This window comes from Cydia pomonella, chromosome 15, assembly GCF_033807575.1.
Source record: "Cydia pomonella isolate Wapato2018A chromosome 15, ilCydPomo1, whole genome shotgun sequence".
Classification (NCBI taxonomy): Eukaryota; Metazoa; Arthropoda; class Insecta; order Lepidoptera; family Tortricidae; genus Cydia; species Cydia pomonella.
This window is the reverse complement of record NC_084717.1, coordinates 17291170-17317550: the sequence shown is the minus strand read 5'-3', so window position 1 is coordinate 17317550 and position 26381 is coordinate 17291170. Positions and strand designations below refer to the sequence as shown.

General features: G+C 35.0%; 1 protein-coding gene across 1 annotated transcript; it reads right to left on the bottom strand.

Moving 5' to 3' along the window:
• Positions 1–564: 564 nt before the first annotated feature.
• Positions 565–21866, bottom strand: LOC133526025 (uncharacterized). Its single transcript, XM_061862496.1, has 4 exons — positions 21623–21866; positions 3950–4084; positions 2736–2817; positions 565–2607 (listed from the first exon to the last, which is right to left on the bottom strand). Exons 2-4 carry the CDS (start codon positions 4072–4074, stop codon positions 1204–1206), a joined length of 1611 nt encoding a protein of 536 aa, XP_061718480.1. The 5' UTR covers positions 4075–4084; positions 21623–21866; the 3' UTR covers positions 565–1203.
• Between the last annotated feature and the right edge of the window lie 4515 nt (positions 21867–26381).

Here is a 26381-nt window from a genome sequence, read left to right as displayed (position 1 = left end):
GATTACCAGGGGGGAAGAATCGTCATAGAGACAACAATATATTTTATCTACTATCGATAATTAACGCAGCGTATCAAATAAATATAGTAAAATTAATAAGATGAAAGCCATTATTTCATTTAATCAGAACACAGTTTTTTTTTCAGCTATAGATGTTTTTCGCCGACGAGTATTCAATACAATTTTGATTTTCCATTGATGCCGAAAAGGTTTCAAATATAATATAAATGCTAATTCACTAAAAACTTAAACTATTTAATTTTATGTACTTTATCTAATGCAGAATATTTATTTAAGTGGGATATATTTATTTTATAATGCTTGTCCCTAAAAATAGGTAAGGGACCTAATTATAGTATTAAAAAATTATTTTTTTTTTTAAATAAATGCCATTCATCTTATTGTCCTGCTTAGTCCGTTATCGATAGTTGATAAATTCATTTGATCTCTACCTTTGATATTTGAAATGTAGCTATGACCATTCCACTCCTGGCTGATTACTAACAAAAACCCAATAAAAAGGGGACGATGTTTCTAGTATCTTGATTAATTTAACGCGCAATAAAATCGTCTGTATAAAAAATAAATTTCTGAAACCTGCACGACGTGCTAACCGAAATTTAACACCCTTTAAAAATGCAATGCAGTCTATGCATGTGGTGTCTTGGTATTCATTTTTAAATCTAAATTAAGGCGATTTAAATAAACTAATGTTATATGAAAACAAATGAGGTTGTATATACTTACATAATGACTTATGTTTGGCATTCATAACTTATAGTAAATTGTGATGAATACGTGAAAACACCACGCTCCGTTTAGAAAAATCACGTTTTGTCTCGGAACGTGTTATTTCATAAATATACTCCATCTTGGGGATTACTTTTGTATTCCTTAAAACATGTAAGATTATGCCTTCTTTTTTATTTTGTGTGATATCAATAATTACCTATCTATCACCCTTTATTCCTAATAAAGCAGAACGTAGCAGCCTAAACGCCGTACTCAACTAAAGTATACATATATAGATTTTTATTTCCATATAAATAAAATCTATAATCTACTTTATAAAAACTACAATTAAAAGTGTACAATAATATTAATCTTTATGCGTATGTAAAAGTAGATCTATATATAAATATTATCTGATTATAAAGTAAATAATTTTTGGAATATCTTTTTAAGGCTAGTGGTGTTGGTATGTTATACCTTGGAAGCGTGTTCGCCCTGGTTGGCGACCATCATGTTTTCGATGGACGCCTCTTCTATTTTGGACGTGCTCGCGGCGACTTCGGCCAGCGTGGCCAGCGCCAGCAAGTCAACGTTGCCAGGAGATTTACGCATCTCCAGGTTTTGGACGCCGCAAGGCGCTTCCGTGGCGATCTTGAATTCAGGGCTGATGTTATGAGCTTCCTTTAAATCTACGCTTGAAATTAAACTGTTAATCTCGAGCCTTGTGATGCTGATTTTCCTCGGTTTCCGTTTCTGACTGCCTATGACGTTTTGGCGCCAGGACTCGGCCGTCTCCCACCGGTCGATTGGGTAAGGCCTAGGAACCGAGTTGACTATGTGAGAGCTCTCAAACGTTTTCGGTTTCAAATTGTTAGTTTTCTTCTTGCGTTTGTTCTCGCGTTTCTTTTGCTGGAACTTTTCTAAACTAAGTGAGGGTAACGCTTTAATTTTCGCGTCTAAATCAAAATCTGCAGCCTTAAAAGGTTTGTTTAAGTTATTGTCAGCTTTGGGTGCTTCGGTTTCGTCGGGTTTAAATTCGCTTTCGGCCGGTGTTTCGTTAGGTGACATAGTTTGTTTCGTATCGTAAGCTACGAACTCATCGCTGCGCGGATTACCAGGCTCCCAACTACATGAGGCGTTGTAATTTTCGTCTGGCATTTTGTCGGAGTAATCTCTCTTCTGCCTCTTGTTAACTATCAGTCCACCTCCAGCCATGAATTCCTGGTACCTCTTCCCTTTGCACGATCTGTCAGATCTCATGTTCTTTTCGTCTTCGGACCAATGTTGCTGGTAGCTGTACTCGTCGTCCCTAGAGTACCGTTTTTCAACAATCTGATCGATGACGTCCTGATTAGTAAGTTGGTCGTTGGTGGCGCTGTAATAAAGGCGACCTTTTTGTTCATCGAACTCTTCGAAAATCTTAGATGTTTCCGAGAGTGCATCTTGTAGCATCTCTTCTCGGGTGAAACCTTTCATCTCTGCCTCTATAATAGTATGAGATCTGTCGTTTGAGATCGTGTTTATTTTATAAGAAGGAGGTGAGTAGTAAGGATTTGGAGTTTTGTTTTCAGTCTTGGCGGCTAGGAGGCTGCTCAGGCCTCCCATTTGGGCTTCGTCGGCCAGTTTTCCGGGAGTGAACATGGATAGGGTTTTAGAGTCGGTTTCGAAGGCATTGTCGATAGGCTTCTTGTTGAGGTCGACCTTGGTAGAGTTGTTGTTGGTTTTCTCTGGCTCGACCTCGTGATATTCTATTTCGGGGGAGTCACTTGCCTTTTCGTTGGTCTCTCTGGGTCGGGAGGTGTGGGTGCGGAGCGGCGGGGCGGGGAGCTTGTACCATTTGAAGTCAGGGTTGGCGCTGAAGAAAGCGTCTTTGTACTGGAACCAATATAACGCAAAAATTAAAGCCTGAAGTAACTAATTAATTTACTCAGCAGAATCATTGAAGAATTTATATTAAATTTTCAATTCATTTTTCCATACCAAAGACAAGTTATGAAAATTACCTGTTTAGCAAGACCTGTGTAGCAGGCTTTCTCTTCTTTATCCAAATTGGCCCACCATTCTCCAAGAATCTTCGTGATGGATCTGCAATTAGAAGCGCATATTATTGCCTACAGACCCCGTAATAAATTTAAATCAGTTATAAAGTAAGTTTATTATTATTCTCCTGACTATGGATAGGCTTTTCTCGTGACCTCAACCCTCGATAGTATCAAAAATTAAATAAAACGAAATGTTTCCTCAGTATGTCAACAAATATAATGCCAAAATCCTCTTCCATGTACTAAGTAGAATACAATGTAACCAACATACTTATATTATGCCTACATTATGTATCAAATAAACAAAATGTGATTCACATCCATAGACATGAAACATCTACAACACTTACAACATTTACATTTATCATCTCTATTAATGGGGATTCCCAGAGAGTTTTTCCCCTTTCAACAATATTTGTCTATATTCATAGGTACTCAGGCGAATGTAGACCGGTCCGGCCAGCGATAAGCAACAATAGGATAAGGAAAACAAAATACTACCTATGTATGTCGGCTCAGTGCAATGGTATCGGTTTTTGTCATTTATAAACTTCTGATAAATAGCTCGCTTATAGTTATTATGAACAATTGAATCTACTACGGAATGGAGTATCGAGACAAACCTTACTGGTTTAACGATACTTGTTACATAAGTTTAGATATAGTTTACCTGAATAAAATAAATGTGTGTGATAGTAGCGGAAACAATTATTTCATTACTTTAAATTTGATGTTCAAATATTTAATTTAATTTAGAGACTATCGAAATCAAAGTAAAACCAAACAATTGAAATTATTGGCGATGTAGGAGTACACGCTTGATCTACTTACGTATAAGTTTCTCAGGTGCTAATTTATTAAATATTTCTAAATTATTTCGCAGCGTGCAGCGCCTTATTCTACCTTTCTCTCATACATTTTACCATCCAAATGATTCCTTCACAACACAATCATTACATTAAGCAACATTGTCAAACTTGAAACTTGTCGAAGGCGAAGCCCCGGAGAAGGACCGATAAGCTTAATTGCACAAGGTACTTGCTAAACGAAGGATCTACTTCGTTATATGCCTCTTTATCGCTCTTCCATATTCGAGCGATTGAGTATAATGGAATTCAGCTATTCGATGTTCGCAATAGGCCCTCAGACCCATATTCAGGAACAGATAAGCTCACCTGTTCTCAAGGTTAGGGTATTTGTCGCGCACGACGCTCCGGTGACGTTTGCAGAAGATGAGGAACGCGTTCATCGGCCGGCGCGCGTGGTGCGCCGGCTCGCTGTCGCCGTCCTGCTCTAACATGGTTCACTACCTGAAACAAAAACACATATCGTTAATAGAGTCAATAAAAGCAACAAATATTATTTTTGCTTTATAATTAATATTTTGAACACATGAATTTTGAAAAGAGAATTCATTCAGCATAATGGTGGTTTGAAATTGACTGTTATATAACATCGTGTGACAGGGACAATATAATAGTATTGATAGTGTTTTATTATGTTGTCCCTGTCACACAATTTTATATAACATTTTATAACAGCCAGTGTGGGACTACGATAATGAATAATACGTTATGCTTTGACTAAAACTCTTGCTGGTTATTTGTATTTATCTTCTTTGAGAGTATAATAATGTGAATTATTATATTAATTAAAAATACGAGACTAATTACTCAATTTAGAATTGATTGGAGCCATAAATACTTTTGAAAGCCAACATATCGTTGTCATCGAAGTAGTGTTGCGAAAAATCGATAAGTACCGAAAAGTAAGTGAGTGAAAAGTGAGTGAAAATGAAAATCTCACATATCCAGATAAAGCAAAGCTACTGTACTGACTCAAGATTTTATATTTACATATGTTATCGTTATCTATGAACACAATATCAAGTTCGTTCCTTTGCCAAGTGCAAAATAATTCGTCACGTGATAACGGCGTTATCAGGTCGATGACATGCGTTTTGCATTGTCCCCGTTACTTTGTTGGTTAAATGGTTGCAGAGCTGGAATATGGTGAACTATTGGCTATTCATGATTATGCAGCTTTTTTATCATTAATAAAATATTAAATTCACAACGAAAGATCTAATAAAGAAATTAAACTCGAATAAATTTGAGTGTCAAATGTCATCGTGACCACCTTTTTTTTTTTAATTTGTACACAGTCGAAATTGTATTCATTCGGCAATCATAGTGACGTAATTTTTGATTTACGCTCTTTTACAATTAACTACTTTTCAAACCGTTTTTTTTTCAATGTTCAATTGAGTTATTTCGAAAAAGAAAAAAATACGAATCTATTAACTCTTCGTGTTCTTTGTAATAAGCTATTTAAATAGATAAGTTAAAAATTTAAAATATTGTCAATACCCCGAACCGAACGAAGTTAAGAAAGCAAACTTAAGAAAAAGATCCAACCTGAGGAAAAATCACTCGTTTTAGGAGTCTCAAAAAACCGTGAATGGTGTTTTCTGTAGTCGAGCTCTTTTAAAAATTAATTGAACCATGAACTAACAATACGAGTAAACAGTTCATTATAAAACTTATCATGTTACGAACTAGACTAATTTTAAATGTATTATAAACAAAATTTTGGCAAAAGAACGACAACTAGGTTAAAGCAAGAATGACTCCAACGGATACTAACGAGCCAAGAATGTGTGTCATATAGTTAATTATACCTAAACTAGGTTTTAATATATTTAAAAGCAAAATGCAACAAGTTTTGAAATTAATATAATACAAATTATATCTCGGTCAGATCATAATAGCACCCAAAATGAAAGTTAAATGCGTTGATATTTTTATTTGTAGATATTTAGTTTTGGCATGAGATATATAACCGAAATTAACTAACATGAAGTAAAATAAATGACGTCTGTAAATGAAACTATAATAGTAAGAGACTATAATTAAATAACAATATATACAAACTTAATATAACCTAGTGGCCGGATCTGGAACTAACGGCGTGCCATACAAAATTCACCTGTTACTTTATAACAGTAGCGACAGTTCACCTGCTTAAGTAACTTTGTCGTAACAAAGGTTGCCAAGTTCGTTTACCCACAGGTATGTTATCACGTTGAAAACTTTCACAGCACGCCTTCGCGGATGTGTCACGACACTGTTACTTTATTTTAAAGTTACTAAGTTAGTCAAATGAGACAATTAGAAGTTGATAAGGTATGTAAATATAATTAATATATAATTACTGGAAATATTTTGCTATGTACCAGTTCACTACAGAATAGGAAAATAAAATAGAATACTAATCAATAAAAACGAACTAAACACGCGATCGTAATTCTTTACGTATTGTGTCATACTTAATATTACCGACACCGGAAATTTCTGCCCTATAAGGCGCATAGAACCTTAGCATTTAGTTCTTATAAGTAAAGTAGTTATAACATACAAATTGAACGTAGAAAGAGCAGAACCCCTAGTGTAAATTTATTCGATAGTGTGGATTTAGAAACAGCGCGCCAAGCGGGACGTTTTGGAAACTCAAAATCCCATATAAAATGAGACTTAACACAAACGCGTACGTCACGTTTCGCTATCCAATAAGTTTACATTAGGGGTACAGGTTAACTTTTAATTTTGAACTGTAAGTAAAGAAACAGCGCCATCTACGCCCGCAAACGAATTTCAATTGCCTCAACATCACGTTCTGTGCCACATAACTCGCGACCACATTCTTGCGGGTTGACCTTTTAGTATAGTCATAGTGTTGCGCTTCCAGTTGACAATTTTACCGATTTTTCGTTAGTTCGTATGCGTATAGTGCTTGTCGACTCAATCTCAAGTATTTCAACGTACAACTTTGTAACTTTGGGAACAAATCAAATTATTTATGACGCATTATGACTCTACTATATATAAATTATAAACTGAAATAGATGTTTTATACTAAAGACTTTTTGAGGGCAGGTCTGGCCTAGTGGACCCTGCCTATGAAGTCGATGGTCCGCGTCCCGGGTAAGAGCATTTATTTGTGTGATGAACACCGATATTTGTTCCCGAGTTATAGGTGTTTTCTATGTAAGTATATAAGTATGGATCTATCTATATACCTATGTATGTATATTGTCGCCTAGTAGCACCTGTAGTACAAGCTTTGCTTAGTTTGGGGCTAGGTCGATCTAAGATTGCCCCCAAATATGTATTAATTTATTATTATTTAAAGAAATAGTGAACATGCCCACGGCTTACGCCCTGGACCTCTAGGCTACTTCTTCACGGCGGTACCTGTCACAATTTATCCATTTTAGAAAGAGTTTCTCTTTAGTATATGAGATCTATTTCAGTTCAATGTCAACGTTTTAAAATAAATGAAACTATTAAACTGCCCTAATGCCCTTGTTAGCTTTTCAAGGGAAGTGTTTTTCAAGGGAATCTAGTTTTCGTTGATATTTTCGTGGTCTTCGTGGATTTTAGCCAGTGAAAAATATATTTACTTATACAAATACAACCGATTATTATATTATACATGGTAGGGTTGTGTTAGTGTGGGTTGATATCCATACTATTATATAATTTAAATTTATATTTAATGTTACGGAGAATAATGAGGTTCACACAACTAATGACTATAAAGTAGCTCTTAACAGTGTAATAAAAATAAAACTAACAAAATACACGTATATTTTACCTAAACATATCAATTAGCTACTTTATTATGACTATGAATGAAACATCAGATACCTCCACAAAATTTAAGATTTACTGACAGTTTAAATACTTAATACGATCTTTTGTCACTTATCACAACATACGTATAGGTATATATTGAAAAGAACACTTCCTTCACTTCGTAAGCAATGATCATATACTCGTATGATAAAAGCCTCTTGTCTTTATTTATAAAATACAAATTGAAAGTCAAAGAGACCTATAAAGTTTAATTTTCGATCTATCCATTCCGTTACCGCTATACAAAGTCTCTGAAAAATGGAAACAATAATCTTGAGACATTTTTTCCAGGATCGAAATATCTAGTGATTCTGAGTAAAAATAACATAAAAAAGTCCAAATAAAAAAAATGTCCCATATGTCAAAAATAACATCTTATTAACGTTTATTAGACCTGCATAGCATAAGTTTTCTATTTCTCGCCCGAATTCCACCTGCTCCCATAAACTCCAGAACCTTGACCCACAGTCGAAGTGTGCCGAGGCTGGGCCGTCGGCCCATGAAAGTGAAAACGGCGGCGCGCGCGCAGAGCTTTCGACGTCCGCCCGACGGTTGATAATTGGGTTATGTAAATCGCGCATCCTTTTAAACAGGTTTATTTAGATTTAAGTTTTTGACTAAGTTGGTTTTAACAAGTTGGTTTTAACATGCTACTATATCCGAATTAGCCTAAATCCTTTTGATATGGTTTGACAACCGGTCTCGCCTAGTGGGTAGTGACCCTGCCTATGAAGTTCAAATCCTGCTAAGGACATTTCTTCGTGTGATGAGCACGGATATTTGTTCCTGGGTCATGGGTGTTTTCTATGTATTTAAGTATTTATAAATATTTATATATTATATATATCGTTATCTAAGTACCCACAACACAAGCCTTATTAAGCTTACTGTGGGGACTTTAGTCAACTCAATTTGTGTATAATGTCCTATAATATTTAATTATGTGCTGAATAGAGTCTGTTTAATGTGCATCCACATATCCTATTTAACCCATTCAGCGCTAATCATGAGTATCACAACACGTTCGACGTGTTGCCTTCCTATCACACTTACGTACGAATTTACAAGTGCGACAGAGAGGCAACACGTCGAACGTGGTTCGCGGTAGGCTCCCAGTTTACCCGAATCAAAACGGAGACCGTCGCTAACGCTTCAGTAAAAACAAGTACGAACGAGATGCAATGCGCATAGTAAAAAAATCTATATTATTTAGATATGATTTGGTTTCTAAACGAGCCTTCACAACACTGCGGTTAAATTTATTCGTATACCGTTCGTTCCTCAATCGGCGCTGACACTGTTTAGGTTGTCATAAAAACCACAGGAACGGTATAGTCAATGACTATTATTTCCTTTGGGAAAACTTTGTATTCTTCTAACTTCGTCACAGGTAAGTACCGGTAACAATAGGTACATACATACCTATAAACAATTAGTAAGTAACCTACATTCTGCCAGCCGTTATAACTTCCTACACAGAGAACTGACAATTGTTCTTTTAGGTACTTTAATTTCTTTTTCTTTGATTGGAAGAGATCCCTAAAATAGATAAGTTCGCTTTGGTACTTAACTTTTCCTAGTGGTAAGTTACTTTTAATGTGTTTTTGTAGAATAAAGAGTTTCTTCAAATTTTAAAATTTTAAACATGTGTGACTTTTACACTTTTAAATAGTGATGGGACACAATCGATTTTAACCGAAAAATTTGCCTTTTTACAAGCTTTTATTTAACTTGCCCTGTTAGTATGTATGGGACAAATCTTGCAAGTTAAATTTGACCGTTTCTGATGAAGCTGAAAATTTGCATACATAAGAAAGTCGGGTGACAATGCAATATTATGGTACCATCAAGCTGATCTGATGATGGAAACAGAAGGTAGCCATAAGAAATTCTGTGATAAAACAACGAAACCTAATTGTGTTTGGGGTTTTTAAAATTGTCTCGATGAGTATTAGTTGCCTGTGGAAAAAAAGTACAGTCAGCAATAAAAGCTTGTCCCAAAAATGACATTTTGCCAAAAACTTATGAACTTTTTATGATATAGGAGGCAAAGGAGCAGACAAATCGTCAAATAGAAAGCAATTACCATCGCACATAGACACCCGCAACACCAAAGGGGTTGTAAGTGCCGACCGGTTTGGCCTAGTGGGTAGTGACCCTGCCTGCGAAGCTGATGGTCCCGGGTTCAAATCCTGGTAAGGGCATTTATTCATGTGGTGAGCATGGATATTTGTTCCTGAGTCATGGGTGTTTTCTATGTATTTAAGTATTTATAAATATTTATATATTATATATATCGTTGTCTAAGTACCCTCAACACAAGCCTTATTGAGCTTACTGTGGGACTTGCTCAATTTGTGTAATAATGTCCTATAATATTTATTTTTATTTTATTTTAAGTGCGTTGCCGACATTTATGATGGAAGTAAAAACTGAACCTGACTATAACAAATTTATACGTATTTTAAAACAATTTCTTGTGGAAAAAACCTATTATACTGTCACGGAATATCTATAAAATGATCAGCCAAAATATTGAAAATGGTCATAGATATTGTCAGATTGTCAGCACCTCTCTAAATAATATTCTATTATATATAAAATAATTATAAATCAATTGAAATTATAGCTTAATGACTAACCATTGACTAAGAAATATTTAAATTATATTTTTATCATATTTTAAATTAATTTAAATTGTATTTTGAATGCCTAACTTATAAAATTTTTATATTAAATGTACTTAGCTCTTAAATGTATTGCAACGCATACCCTTATAAGGTCAGGGGTAAGACCTTTTGTACACACAACACACACAAAGCAAGGAATAAGTGAAATTAAATGAATGTACGCTCTTTTCTTCATACAAAATGAGGTTTTTGAAGTATAATTATAATAGTTAAGTACGTTTATAGTAGGAGGATATAGCAGATACCCCTTTCATTTATGGAAAAAAGGTCCAACTTTAAGCTGTAGATCTAACACATTGTTATCTTGAAATTGATGTGATAAAAACAGGCAAGATTATACAAAAAACAGACAAAGACATTGATTGAAATGTGTTTGACCTTAACATTGATACCGTATCAACGGTGCGGGCAAGTTTCAGGCCGTGACGATATTGAATCGATAACTAAGTATAGGTAATAACTACCGTTCTTGTATAGTTTATATCATATATAATTTAAAAATAACGCTAATAAAACGTAGGCATAATGATAATGTTAACTTTTATAGTCAGTTTAGGTGGATAGCTTAATACAGCTGGAAATTCCTATGACACATTGCTAATCTGGCATATTGAGCTATAAGAAAAATACATGATGCTTGAACTTACTAGCGTTATCACTAGTCTCCGGTTTTTGTCTTATTTTGAAGTTCGTTCATGGAGATTTACTCGGAGTTTTTACCTTTTGCCTGTGTATGATAAAGGATCCTGACTACGTCGGAAACAAATGCCTCACTGTCCAAGGCCCTAGATCCCGCGGCCGCCGTAGGCCTAAGAAACGCTGGTTGGACGTCGTGATGGAACATGGAAGAAAACAATCTCACACCTGAAGATTCCGGAGACCGGGGAAGTGGAGAAGATTAAGTAGGAGAGCGGACCATGGCGCTAGGCCCGGATAACATAACACTAGGTTGAAAATGATAAAAGATCCTGATCAAATTCATCTTCATCTTCATTCGAGTGATCTTTTTTTGTATTTGTTTTGCTTTATACAGAATGCACAACCGAGATTAGAGCATACGAATTTTGACCACCACACACAAAAGTTAAAAGAGTGTGATTAAAACGCCAGACAGGTTTTGTGCCGATAACATATTTTTAATTGAAACAAATCTATCCTAATATTCCTAATGTAAATGGATGATTAATGTCTTTTGATACCTCCCTGTGAGGAGGTATGAGTGGCCGTATCCGCCATTCGGCTGGGAAAAATGTGGCCGGTCGCACCCCACCGATGTGGGGAGGTCAATCTTCGTCGTTTTCGGACGATGTGGCTGCTGATGTTGGCCAGCTCTTCGCTACCGATCGTTACCCAACCCCACGACCACTAACCAGGTTTGTCCTATTTCACTCAAGCGTCCAGGGTAATGCCGGCTCCGATCCAATCGGAGAAGCGCGAGACGAGACCAGAAGTGAGCAGTAATTATACACACTCGCTCTCGGCCTGTCTCGACGAGTGCGTAAAGGCCGCATTAGGATTTTTTGTAGTGTCGACAACGGTGATACCGTAGAAGAGAAAACCATAAAATCGGTGAACTTGCATTAAGGTTTCACAGAAATTGTAAGGCTTTCTTCAGTCTCTCTTTCAGGCCACTGTTAAATAATTTACAAAAATATATCTTTAATTTGAAGTAATTTTTGAATGAAGAATGCAGCGGGCTGTTTCCCATTGCTTTAAGAATTCAGCGGGCTGTTTCCCATTGCTTTAAGAATTCAGCTATAAAAATCTAATTGCATATGTAATGTGACCAAAACACGCAATGTCCCAGATATTACAATACGATGGAACCACGCGTGGTATTTGCCTGTTGAACTGGCGGTTTACTCTGTGATACCGGACAACGGACAATACTAATTTCGTAATTTCCTTTCTATTCAAATCCCTTGCGGCCCACCATACAAGAAAAATTCGCAACAATATTAGAAAATATAATTTATTTATTTAAACTTTATTGCACAATATAATAAATAAAGTACAAATGGCGAACTTAATGCCTAAAGGCATTCTCTACCAGTCAACCATCAGGCTAAACAGAAACAGTAGTACGTGCAGGCATTAAACAGAAAAAAAACGAATATAATTGAATTTATTTCGTTCTAAAATCGTACTAAACAAAAGAAATTCAACACCGATCCATTTCATAATGATTGACATTTGATATTATTTCCGGGTACTTTAATTAAAGTGTCAAAAGGGGATCTGCGTGTTGGCTTCGGCTCCGTGCATACCTCCCAAATGTCCGGAACACTATTGTTGCGTGATGGGAAAGACATTTATAGTATAATATCTAGTATTAGGACCGTGAGACGCGAGAGGTGTTTCACAAGATAATATTATTGAATTATAAACTTGCGCTTAAGTAGCGTCACCTTTCTGGTACGGCTGACACAGCGTCGCTTATATCATTACGAGGACATAATCTTTTGAGGTAGCATCACCTGCCAAATTTAATAGAATCCTGCTGGCAAGGTCAAGGTCGAATGCAGTGGCCGTGTGTGCGTTTGCTGTTAGCGTGCGAAATCGACACGACAAGGTCAAATCTAGTTTTAAAACACATCATTGTCTAATATAACATAAATAACCTTTTCAATATTTTTGTACAACAAAATTAGCCAGTATCCAACTTAGTTTCACAGGAAGCTGAACAGGGCTAATGTTGGCACTAAATGGCGATGCCTATATAAGTAAACAGGAAATCAGAAGAGTCAGAACAAGCTAAGTTGGCAGCGATTTTGATAGCCGAGCCTGTGCAAATGATAAGTCAAACTTCATAATTCCATAGAAGTTTGACGTTTAAAATAACACTTGCACTGTCTGAGCTGTCAAAATTGCGCTGCCAACTTATCTTGGTCTGACTCTAGGTCTTTTCGACTTTATTTGTCAAGTAATAGAGTCGAAAAGTAAACCACTTTTTGGCTGACTGTACACGGTGTTTTTTTTAAGTCCGTAAGTTTCAAGGTTGCATTCCTGTTTACATTACAAATTAAGTAACTTTCTCAAAGAAACCGGTATTATAATTAACTTCATTTTGAAGTTCATCAATGATAACTTTTTTATGTGATAAGGCCCCTACAAGCGTGTACACTTGCCTTAGGGCCTGTTTACATATTGATGAGAGATGAGTGTTTAGTATGAGTTTATACATTTGCTACTAAACGCAAGTACTATGTCGGACGATCTATATTCGTAATATCATTGATATGTCAGTTTACTCAGTTTTCAGTTGTTTGGTAGATTTAAATATAATGTCCGTGTTACAACAACGCTATTAATTACTTTTTACAAAAAAAAATAACTATGCCATTTAGTTTCCTTATAGGTAGGTCTGTACTTAGCCATACCCCGAAGTTAACGGAGTTTAAAAAAAACACCGTGTAGATATTTAAGCACTACAATTTCATGTCTTTATGGCATTTTAGATATTATGCGGCATACGGTAGAAACCATTTTCACTTCAAGAGTAAAACTTTATTTTATGCCTACGTATATATATGTGTGTGTGTGTGTGTAGTCTAGGGGTATATGTTTGCATCAATAAAATATATTACCTACATAGAATAGACATGAGTCATTAGTAAACAAACAAGTAGCGACGAGTTTAAATCAAAAACCGATAACGTTGTCACATCACTACTCTCGTTAAGAAATGCACACAGTTACTTTACGATATGGGATTATTCTTATCATAATTAATATCTGTTTTTTTTTTTTACATCCTGATAAGTGAAAAGGGACTTATCTGTTTCGAATATTTCTAATCTGGAATGTTTATAATTATGTGCTTTGAGAAAAAAAGGGGCAACCCGGGCAACACTATTAGAGTCAGGCCAAGATTCAGCGATTTTGACAGCCCAGACGGTATAAATGTCATTTAAACGTCATAAGTTCATAGAAGTTTGACTTTTAAAATAACCCGTGCACCGTATGAACTATCATAATCGCTGCAAATTTATCTTGGTTTGACTTACTTCGTCTCATCCACGATGACGCGCAAATTTTGTCAAATCTAACATGACAATACGAGTCAAGGGACGCGTCTTCGTGAATGACACGATCTATACTTTTAAATGTGTTATTTTTTTAACTTAACCTTATTTTGTTATCTCGTTCTATAAAGTTGTGCTTGGTTAGAATAGGGACAAAAACAATCTAAAACATAAGTTCGTCCCATTGTTTACAAACTTTTGGCAGACAATACAGCACAGCGCGCAAAAAACATCGCAGTGACGTCGCAATCTGTCATTACACCCATCAATCAGCGCTACACCAGTTTTAAAGATGAAAAACGTCACAATTATGGCATACAAACGAATTTGAAACTTAATACTTTCACCTATAGTGCCAAATTGATGTAATTCTGATTTTAGATATGACAACTGGTGGGTAATTTGTATGGTTTTGACTTTGTGTTTAATGTATGACCTCGGGGTGATGTGTTGTGTCATGATGTTGGTACAAGGTTATTCTATATTTTATGCCGAATTCTTATTATAGCCGAGCCGTGATAGTTGTTATTATTTTATCACCGAAGATCAACAATACACTAAACATGTACACTACTGCTATTAAAAACGGTGATTTGAGTATAAGCCCCTTAATTTATTTATATTAACCATCTACTTCCCTAATTTAACAGGAGTAATGATAGCATTTTTGCAAACTATTTCCGGTTTACAACCATTTATCAGAAGGAAACTAGTTATCGAGTTCAACGAGTCTTATTATTATTTAGAATTAATTAATGTAAATACAGTTACAATAAAGTATTAACAAAAATCGTGTCATACTAATGCGTTGTGAAAAAATCCAAGGGACGGGATAAAAACCGGTAACTGACAACAAGGATTATGTACTCTGTTACGCGCAAAGCTTAAAACGATAGTGCCGCAACCGTTAAAAAAAAACAACATACACCACAGACTACAGATTTTTGTTGTTTTTGTTTATCTTATAACCCTGATAATTGCAATCATTTATAATCTGCGGGTTTTAACCTTATTAAAACATCGGAGTTTCATGGCAACAAATAGTAAAGCTGGCAACGATGCCTATAACGAGTACAGACATTAAGTTAATTGAAGGTCGATCTGTCGTCATAAATTCGGTGTTTATTGCTAATTATTTCAAGTTCCCACCCCTGGGTACAATGCATAACATTATACCTATACGCGAGTAACCATCGGGTATGGTGAATACAATAGTAGAAATATAGGTACCTAGGTACTATAGATCTTTTTGGCAATCTGCACTGTTTACGCAAACTTTCTAACATGGTAGGTACCTATTTATAACTAGATAGAAAAAAAATAACAGTAACATTTTACGATTTTTTAAAAGTTTTAATGAAACGATTATTATTAAAAATAAATTCTTCATAAAAAATGTTAGATTCACAACATAACGTCAATTTATGTAAATCTGCATATTTTATTCAACATTGAGCTTCTTACTCGGGTTAGACATAAGAAATAATTAGAAAACAAACTGAGAATATATGATAAAGCAAACCAGGGCAATAAAAATATTATTGCTGCTAGATACGAGGCTTTCATCAACGCCGAATAGCTGCACGTCTTGGTTGTTTGCATTTGTATAAGGACTTCTACAATAGTCTTTACAGTTATAATAATCCTTTAAAAAAAAAGCCAAAAATAATTCGTTTCAGTTATTTATCAACACCGCTCCGCACACCGTACCAGTGTGAGAGAGACAGCGCTATGCAAAAGTACATACAAATGCGAATGAAAATCATGCATATTATTGCATGTATGCACTTTTGTAGCTCGCGCACCGGACCGGCCTGCGGATCTGCGTCAATATGAAGAAGCCTTAAGCTTCCTTGTAGGTAAGAAAAGTACTGTCTTACAGTAACCTTACCATTAAGCAGACGATTTACTTTATTGCTAACGGCGTCGCAAACAAAAAATCTGTTAAAATAAATTTCATCATTGTAGTTCATTTTCATCCACACATCCCATTCCTTCAGTCTTTGTTTGGCAATCGACCGAATGGAACGAAGCAAACGTTTCAACGTGTAGAAGTTATATGCCGAGTGTTGAATAAAATATGGTTCAAAATACAATGATAAAAGTTTAAACCTATTAAAAGGAATGCAGGAAAATTCTGAGTAGTTGATAACGAAACGGGTATACACGATAGCGGTTATTCATTAGTGATATTTGATTATATTTTACGGCTTATTTTAATTGCTAGCGTGTTTGCAGGAAGGGAAATATTGTTTGTTATTTTTATTTAAGCAAATAACATTTATTTTTAATTTTAGAAGTTTTAATAGACATTACAAATAGTAGAAACAACATTAAGAATATCACGAGCAGCTCGAGTGCTTACAAATAATTGATAAAACCCTATATCAATATTTTAAGCTTAGTAAGCTTTTTTTGTATGATATATTTCAATTACAATACTTTTTTTGTTACATTTCGGTAATTAGGTGTTGTTAGTTTTACTCTTTGTTATTGACATAGTTTTTCTTGCGTTTTTTTACTTGTTATGCAGACTAATGTTATTAAAAAATGTCAAAAAGTTAAACAATTGTGTTACCAAATAAAGTTGAAAGGTATCTGTTTGATAAGTTAATCCCTTACAAACGCGATGGAAAGCGTAAACAGTTTAATTAGAACAGTTGCAGACATATCCGGCTATTTATAAAGGCAAGTTGTTTGTAAGTAACGCTCGTTTTGCTCAGGTCTGATATAATTACCGTTTCTGAAATAAATGGATATTGGCTTCAATTAATATTACAACTCATGTTTACATTCTAGATGCACACAAATTATTAAAATGTAAAACAAGTCTAATAAGCCCTTGATAATTGTTTGTCCTTAACAGTCATTTTAATATTCTTGTTTGCTTTACAAAATTTAACAAACGTTAGCTAATAATAGCTAGGTTAATATCTAACTCTTTTTATTTACAAACCTTCTCTAGGCTAGGACCTCTAAAAGAGTGTCACTAGACAAAACATTCACATCATAATACCGTAAATATTTGACTGTACTCTAAAAATACCTATCTAAGAATCCTAAATACGATAAAGAATATGGCTCAAAGAGATGATAGCCTAAAATTATACCCGCAATGACCCGCATCATTGCAAAGAACGAAGAAACAATAAGAGCACAAATATTTCGCGAGTAATTTCAATTCCACAACACGTGTTGTTAGTAAACCGTCTTATTTCTTGCCGTTCATGAGCGTGTGCACAAGTCTTGCAGACTAAACACGATTCTTGCTTGTTTTCGCATCACCAAATACCATAAGGTTAAGAAAATTAGCATAGTCATTATTGAAGAAAAATATGTTAGTATTGTTTAATGTAAATATCGACCTGCAGAGAGGCCAAATTTTCAGAAAGAGGATGAATAATGGTTTGGAAGAGAATGAGAACAAGCCCACAATATTCTTCGTAGTGGGATTTGTGCGAATGTGACTGCGTCATCTTGGCTTCAGACATTAAGGAAAGAGATGGAACATAAAGATTTCAACAAACAGTTGTATATGACATGACATGAAAAGTTAGAAACAAGATTTAGCGAAATCTACTACACGTAAATCATAGATGTATTGCGGCATATAGCACGGAAATTTCATAATACTTGTGAAGACAGTCGAAATGCTTTTCCACAAGGCATTTAGGTAGGTAGGCTCAAGATTCAAGACGTTGGCGACATCGACAGCAGACTTAGGATGGGGTCATGAGTATTAAATTTTAACGAATCATCTGAAGCTATGACTGTTATTTAAAAAGATTAAATTGGTAGCACATAAAACCTATTTATTGTGTTAAAATTGTCATACTTATAGTATTAAATTCGATTAAAGTTTTAACACAATGATGCTTTAAAAATATGAGTATTATCCAATGTTTGTTCACGTGTATAACATAACAAAAGGCGAACTTACTAACTATTCATTAAACCGTATTGATAAACGACATGATTCACAGTATGGAAATGTTATTGTTAACGCCACATTTAAACAGATTGGGTCAAACTGCACAAACTTTGCGAAGCATGTTGTTTAATATAAAATAGTTTAATCTATTCGTTTAAAAACACATTTTGCTTGAGAAACTCGAGGTTAGGTCAGGGTTTACGATTAAGTTTGAATAGTGCACTGTTGAGAATTTAAAACTGATGTTAACTATAAGGCAGATTGAGTGTGACTCAACCTTTTACAATAAATTAAAAATATGGTTAACTGTCCAAGCTTTTTATGACATTAATGAATTTCTTAATTTTAAATGTAATAACATAATGTAGCTTAAATAATATTAATGTATGATTTTAATTTATCCGAATAACTTAATAATTTTAACTTGTCATTTTTATTTATTTGTATTTGTATCCTTTTATTTTAATCGAATGTAGATCAAGTAAATATTTTTAATTTAATTTAATTTCAACTGTGTATTTTATTGCTGACATGTAAAATTGTATATTTTACCAATAAATGAGTATGAGTATGAGTATGAGTAGCTTGCCTATATTAAGTTTACAATATCCTATAATATTTGAGATAAAACGAGAGTATCCTGAATCTCTGGACTATGATGAATCATGTCATGGGAGTTTATGTAGGTATATCTACTTATTTGTTTGATTTTTTTGTTAAATTATGACTGTTTTTAACCAGATATGGGCCGAATAAAGAGTTGACCGAATAAAAATATTCGGCCGAATGTTCGGTTCAGATCTTACTGAATCATTTGTATCATTATAATAATAAACTATACACTCGAAAACGCTTCAATTACATTAGCAACTAAATATGAATTGCTTCCTAGGCAATTCCTTAGAAATTACTTATCAAAAGACAAGGGACTTACAATAAAAAAAAATCGACACTCTCCTAACAATAAATGTCTCATTAAGTCATTATATTGTGTTTTAATGTCAATGGGAAAACGTAGCCCGATGGAAGAGTATTTGAAAAGTCCTGGAGGAGCTTACATTTTACAGTGTTGCAACAAGACAACCATAATAAAGAATGTTTTTCGAATATTCGGCACTTTAACCGAATGCGAACATTGGAAAATTTGCCGAATATGCAAAATATCCAATATTCGGCCCATACCTAATTTAGACTAACTTGGAATCTACAACGGCACTCCATTGTAGCTATGAAAATATGGATACTACATGAAGAAACTACATGCAACCTAAGAAAAAAATATTCAAATGGTGTCTACAAGTCGAGTACCTAATCGATACTGATTAAAGTTCCACGGTATGGGGTCAATATCTAGGTCAGGCACGCAGAGGCAGGGGGGTCTTGTCATTTCAATTTCCAATAGAGCGCTGCATCAATATGCCTAATCCGACGGACCATTGCAGACGGCATTACATTTGTAGGGTACAAATTGGTAGGTACGAAGATATTTAATTAGGTAGGTACCTTTTTTTTGCACTAAGAAATGAGACAACAATTCATACGGGACATTTAAGGTAGGTAGTACCTATTTTAAGTTGTACCTACACTTCCTACACTTTTGTTTTGAAAAATGTGTCTCGATAGACGCATAAATTTTTCGATCCTTCCCTTGCGTTAACGTCATCCAAAGTCTGAAAAATAGGAACGGAATGGAAATAAAAAAATTTAAGGAAACTTTTTACCTTATACCTAAGGATCGAAAGAACTCGTAAAATTTCAATAAAGGTAAAGTGTAGTCATCATCTTCTTCGCGTTGTCCCGGCATTTTGCCACGGCCCATGGGAGCCTGGGGTCTGCTGGGCTACTAGTCCCAAGAAATGGCGTAGGCACTAGTTTTTACGAAAGCTACTGCCATCTGACCTTCCAATTTTAAACTCAGAGGGTAAACTAGGCCTTATTGGGATTAGTCCGGTTTCCTCACGATATTTTCCTTCACCGACAAGCGACTGGTAAATATCAAATGATATTTCGTATATAAGTTATGAAAAACTCATTAGTACGAGCCGGGGTTTGAATTGAACCCGCGACCTCTGGTTTGCAAGTTGCACGCTCTTACCGATAATAGGCCACCAGAGTTTCAAAAGAAAAAGTGTACAACTTGAAATAAAAAGCTCCTGGGAGTTATGGGCAAGTATGTTATTGTGTATTCATTTTATTCGTGCCCTATTATTTACGTGCACAATAACCAGACTGGACATAAAAACTATTCCACCTGCTAGACATGGTTTTTCTAATAAGTATTCCTATTAGGTTTCGATTTTTATTCCGCTTGACCTAACATCAATGTTATAAATGCATTACGAAGAAACAAAGTAACTCTATTGTATTTAAAATCTATGTTACGGACTGCCTTAGTATTGATTGAAGAAGCCATTTCACGATGTTATAAGTTATAATAAAAATGACATTTATTACTTGAAATTTTTCTTCTTGCACGTGTCCAACTTACGTAGGCGGTAGTTGCTTTAAATTTAAATATAGATGGCGCTATCAATAACTAATTTGTCGATATGAATGTTGAAACAGAAAAACCGATAATAGTCACCAATTAAAACATGGCACGTCACTACACAAGTGTCAAGTAAAGAGAAAATAATAGGTTTGTTGTTTTATTAAGTATTCATTTCGTATTAGAAAGTAGTGTTTGTATAAGTTCAACAGTAAATACTAGTTTCGTCTAATTAAGTAATAGTTATACGGAATACAAATAGGTATTGTGGTATTTATATAGATCGCCAGAATGGCTATATTAGCGACAACATCAAGCAAGCTACCTATGTGGGGAAGTCACACACATACAACAATTGATGAAATGATTACGCACGCCCACATTACATTACACAGATGATTAGCATATGGCTATTTAGTCATGTATTGTCAAGATCTACCACAAATCATCTAAAATATCATAACAGATTCGACCCCACTCGATTAAAATTGGAAAGCTAGAAGTTAGTCATCGTGTAGGTAGTTACATAGTCTAATAAAAAACTCCTTTTGTGACATCGTTACAACATAATGTATAACATAATCGAGTTTGATATATTGTTATTTTTAGCACGGCACCGTACCTATATGCAGAGTTATTTAATGTTTCATACAAAACAGCACTTTCTATACGCGATTCCAATTTTAGGGGACGAATTATTCGGTTGCTATGAGCGGTACGATGAATATAGGTAATTGGCACTTCAAACGCGTTATAGCACCTACATAATGAATGGAACAGAAAGTGAGATTCACTGCTCGTTTCGGCTTGGAACGTGATTTTTGCTGCATTATTTTCAAGGGCATTGCAAACTGCCAACAACCCAAATCGACGCGTAAGAAAAACACCGCAAATACAAAAGAAACGTAATCTCCCACACTAATCATGAATGAAACGAGCAACTGTACACACTTTCCAATAACTCCTAATTAGAAATAATCCAATAATATCAACAAGGAAATAAAAGAAAATACTTACAAACTCGACAGCCACGATACGTGTTTAATAATCACATACATGACGTCATTTGACGCAACACAAAACTCGAAATATTGAGCAAAATGTATAATAACCGCGTTGAAAACAACACCAACGTAAACTAAACACAATACTTTACTAAATACGAAGATAATGTTATGTCATTACGAGCGATTTAGGACATTTTATAATATTTATTTGTGTCCGACTCCAGTTTTGACAAGATGGTTGCGCACCGACTGTTTTGCTTTGCTTGTCAGCTGATATGCTGTACTTCAAACTGGTAGACACATTTTTTCACTCGCTCGAACGCGTGATCGCGTCGCGCTTGTGCGAGCGAGATGACTAACGTTACCGGGCAAAAGACTGTAAAGAGAACTGTAATGTCATTTTCTTGTTGCATTTTTATTGCCAAATGTAACGCGAATGAAAAATTACAAAGGAATGGTTTGTTGTGTATGTGATGAATAATAAGAGTCGATGGAATTAGTGGTCCTTCATTTCTATTTCACAATAACAAGTAATCGTTTATCAGTAGTCATATTTGGGCGTGACATAAAGCAATGTTTTTCACTACTACTAGCGCCACCTGTTGGTGAGTAGCCGAATTACTTAGTAGTCCGGAAGACCAACAGGCGTATGCAAGAGTATAAACATGAAAATGTGATTATACTAAGAAGATAAGTATATTTTAAATCTGAAAACTATTTTGAAATACATTAAAATTATATCAATTATACTTAATTGCCAATTACTTTCAGGTCCAGAAGCTTTGTTGATGTTTATAGTTTTTATATAGAAACCTAGATGGCGTTAGCAGTCACAAGCTCAAGACTGAATAAAAATATTACAGGATAAAAAGCTAAAGCAGATGATAAAAGTTTGGTAAAGTTGAGATTGATATGATATTATTTTTGTAAGTTACTTTTTCTTATTCATTTTCGCCATTATTCTACGGAATAGGAATTCGTTTCCCATGTAAATGTTCTTCAGGACTGATTTATTTGGTCTGAAATGGTTTGAAGTTACTTTTTATCATCAAAATATTTTTTGATTTGTGGTACTTTGTTTTGGCTGGAGTCTGCCCTTGCAAAAGTAGTGCACTTGACATAAATTTACATTTACTACTTAATACTAAGTTTATACCTATTACAAAACCAATAATTTTGCATAAGCATTAGCCCCCTCTTACGAGGAATAGGTAGGTACATTATGAAAGTGAATGTTAATATTATTCTTCAAATATGCTCCATTCCAGAAGGAATCACAAAATTTCAATCTTCTAACTCTTCCGTTTGTAAAATCTAAAAGCAAACAATAGATTCGGAATACCACTTCGACCTAGTCCAAATTCCAGCTCAAAATTAGTGTAAACAAAGCGTAAAAAACAGAGTGGCAGTTCACAACTACAATGTCTGTTTTGTTTGACTTAAACCAGAATAAATCAGACCTATGACTACCTACCTACGATTCGAATTGTCGGCTGCCAGCATAATTTCAGATCGGCTTGTCTCCTTGGCGCTGCGCGCTCTGTATTTTCTATCGCAAGTAAGTATGTCCTATTTTGGACGTTGTCGAATTAAGAGGAATTCCTAGTTGCGATTTTTCCATACAAACGCTCTCGACTGATTCCTCCCTGGATTTTCAACCTAGAGCAGTGATTTTTTCAAATAAGATCAATATCATCAATATCTGTGCCGCTATGTTTTGCTTTTTTGGATTATTTTATTTTGAAGAAAGATACAGCGCCTCGAAAATCGCAAAAACGGCTAAATTGAATTGGCTGTAAAAAAAGGCACAGTATACAAATATGACAAAAAATATCCAAAAAATCAAAACATAGCGGCATAGATTATTTCTTCCTCTTGCAATTTCCAAAATTTCATAATGATTAGTTGCGTTTTGGAGGAGGAAACAGTCGAGAGCGAAACCTCGATTTTTGAGTTTTTTGCGAGTGAATTTCGGTCCGAGCTGCAGTTGTCCTTATCGCACGAATTGGAGGCGGAGACAGTTTCTAAATATACGTACACAGAAGGAATAGTGATGGGCATAACATCCTTATTAGGGATTGCAGAACCGGTACTGTTTTAAAGAACCGGGATTTCCCGGTACTTTCGGAACTGGTCTAATTATTTCATTATTTTAAATAAAACGACAGCATTTTGCGATTTGACCACCTTTCGTATTATAATTTAATAATCACATTTTCTTTTATTACGTAGTAGGCAATTTTTTTTAGAGATATAGTATTTTACATTGCTCACACTTGTGCGTCACACACAAGTAAAAGATAACTACTTTGATGTTTGCCACTAGATAGCAAATTTAATGAAATTACATTGACGAGGGGATTTATATATAAGTATCGCAGTCGTATTGTGTAATCCGCCGTATTACATTACGGCTAGCCGATATCAAAATAAGGGCCATTTTGAAATGCGGCGGTTCAACGATTAAGGTATGTTGGGTAAATACCGGATGCGGGTGAAGAACGTAGGACATTCATTTCCCCCTAATTTGGCTTTATTTTTTAATGTTGATAACATTGTGTAAGACGCCATTTCATTGCGCCTCGACTGTCAGTGTCCCCGCGTCGCTCAGGGAGTCGGGCTTGTGCTATGTGCAATCACAGAGAGCAAGGTAAATTTCGCAAATTCTTCCTTCTATCCGATCTTCGCTCTGTAATTTATTTTGCGTATTGTGATGAAACTGTGTTTGTTTTTGTAATTGTGTTAACAGACCTAGCACTGCTGTAGACCGATATCCGATCTTGACCCTTCCAGGTAAAGATCGGACCAGAAACAATCAGATCTTTACCTATTTAAAAAACAGCAGTGATTATCAAACTTTAAATTTTCTTCAATTTACCTACTGACCTTAATTATCACATTTATTGTTTTCTTGATCACACTTTCGTACCATTATTTTTATCCAGTACCACTACCAGCGCGACGGTTACTGACAATGTAATTTTTTTAATTTCCGCAACCCAAAGGTTGCCTTTTAGCGATAAGACCGCATGTTGTTTACCTGTGCTTATGTGTATGTTTTCTTTTGTATTGTTTTCTTTTATTGAGGTGTGCAATAAAGAGTATTTATATTGTATAGGGATGATGATACATGTTGAAATTTATAACAAAATCGAGTAAAATAGATAGCAAATGAGCAATTTTTCGCAATAAAGTACCTACACATACGGATGCATATGTAGATGTGCACGCATACATACACTGCTAGTTTCGGATACAAAATAGAGATAGGGCTTCGAAATTAGTTTCCTTAAAATGCTTCAAGAGGGCTCTCTTTTCCTATATATTTAATTATTTACTTTACTCTTTACATACGATCCTTACATTTTATCAAAAAAAAAAGATTGTATATCAACTATATATTGCAAAATTAAACCAACAAAATCGCAATTTTAATTATTTTCCATACTTCAAGTTGGGCTCTCAGTGACCTTGACCTTTTTAAAGAACTACTTAGTCTTTTTGATTTCTAAGTTTGATTCTTATTTTTTTGGCGACCTTCATTAAAAATGACTGGGCACGATTATTTTTTATTTTGATTTTTGTCCCTCCTACTTAAGTACTTAATATCTTCCAGTACATTCCATTCAATAAACAATACATTTACACTTTCCCTAAACCGAAATCTTAAATTGTCAAAACTTCGCAACGTATATTTTAGTGGTTTTTTTTATTACTTCGGGTAAACCTTACAATAAGAGGTTTCTTAGCACATTGTTTACTTATTAAATTGCCTTATGACATAGGTATCAAAGTTTGAGAGCCACAATTTTACCAATTTTTGTATCAGGGTTAAGATCGGATACAAAATTATCCATTCCAATCCATTAGAAGCAACTTTTTTTCACCATCCAATGTTCTCCCTTGATGGCAAAACACTCGTTACCCTAAAAAAAAGTATGTCTCATCTTTACACAGGTACAAAACTAAAACCGTTCTATATTGAAGATTACCAAAATTCAGGCCGAATCTACGGTTATTATTTAACGATTCGCTACGTACTTCAAGAATCTGTCACGTGTTGAGATCTCGAAAAAACATTTTTTCACGAGTTCTCTCAATTGGTCCCAAAATTGTCCGGCATTATCCCAACATACTTTACCCAGATTGTCATTGCGATACGTTCTTCAATAAGGCGGCCCAAGTTTAGCCCCATCGTACTACAAGTTAAATAGATTGTAGTTTAACCATAGGTATATTTATACCTACTTACAAAATTTCACAACACACCATGATCACTCCCAACTTACTGATACGGATAGGTACAGTCAAGTGTAAAAAAAATATGGGTGTACACATCTTACTCAAAAATATGTCCCATAGCATCTTATTCCAGTGTAATAAGAGCGTAGTACCATATTTATGAGACGATTCTTTCGATACATATTTTTGCACTTGACTGTACAACGACAACCGAAGCTGAGACATCATTATTTTTTGCAGTTTTTACCTATATGGTAATTAATATCAATCAATCAATCAATCATTTATTATTTCGTCATCATAGGTGTAAAATACATTTAGTACAGGTGATAGGGTGTTTGGTATTAGGGTGTAATAGATACAGTATAATATAAAAATGAAAAACAATATTACGTGGTAACAACAAAAACAACTTGCGTCGGGCAGCGCAGAATAAATTCCGTCTGGCTCGCGGGCGATGTCGACGGAACGGCGCGCAATGAGCGAGCGCACGCGTCTCGCGTCTGTGTGCGCGCACTCACACTTAG

Coding starts and splice junctions, on each gene's coding strand:
- LOC133526025 (XM_061862496.1), bottom strand. CDS start 4,074: ATGTTAGAGCAGGACGGCGACAGCGAGCCGGCGCACCACGCGCGCCGG. Junction 2,818..3,949: donor TACCCTAACCTTGAGAACAG/GTGAGCTTATCT, acceptor TTCTAATTGCAG/ATCCATCACGAAGATTCTTG. Junction 2,608..2,735: donor ACACAGGTCTTGCTAAACAG/GTAATTTTCATA, acceptor TATTGGTTCCAG/TACAAAGACGCTTTCTTCAG.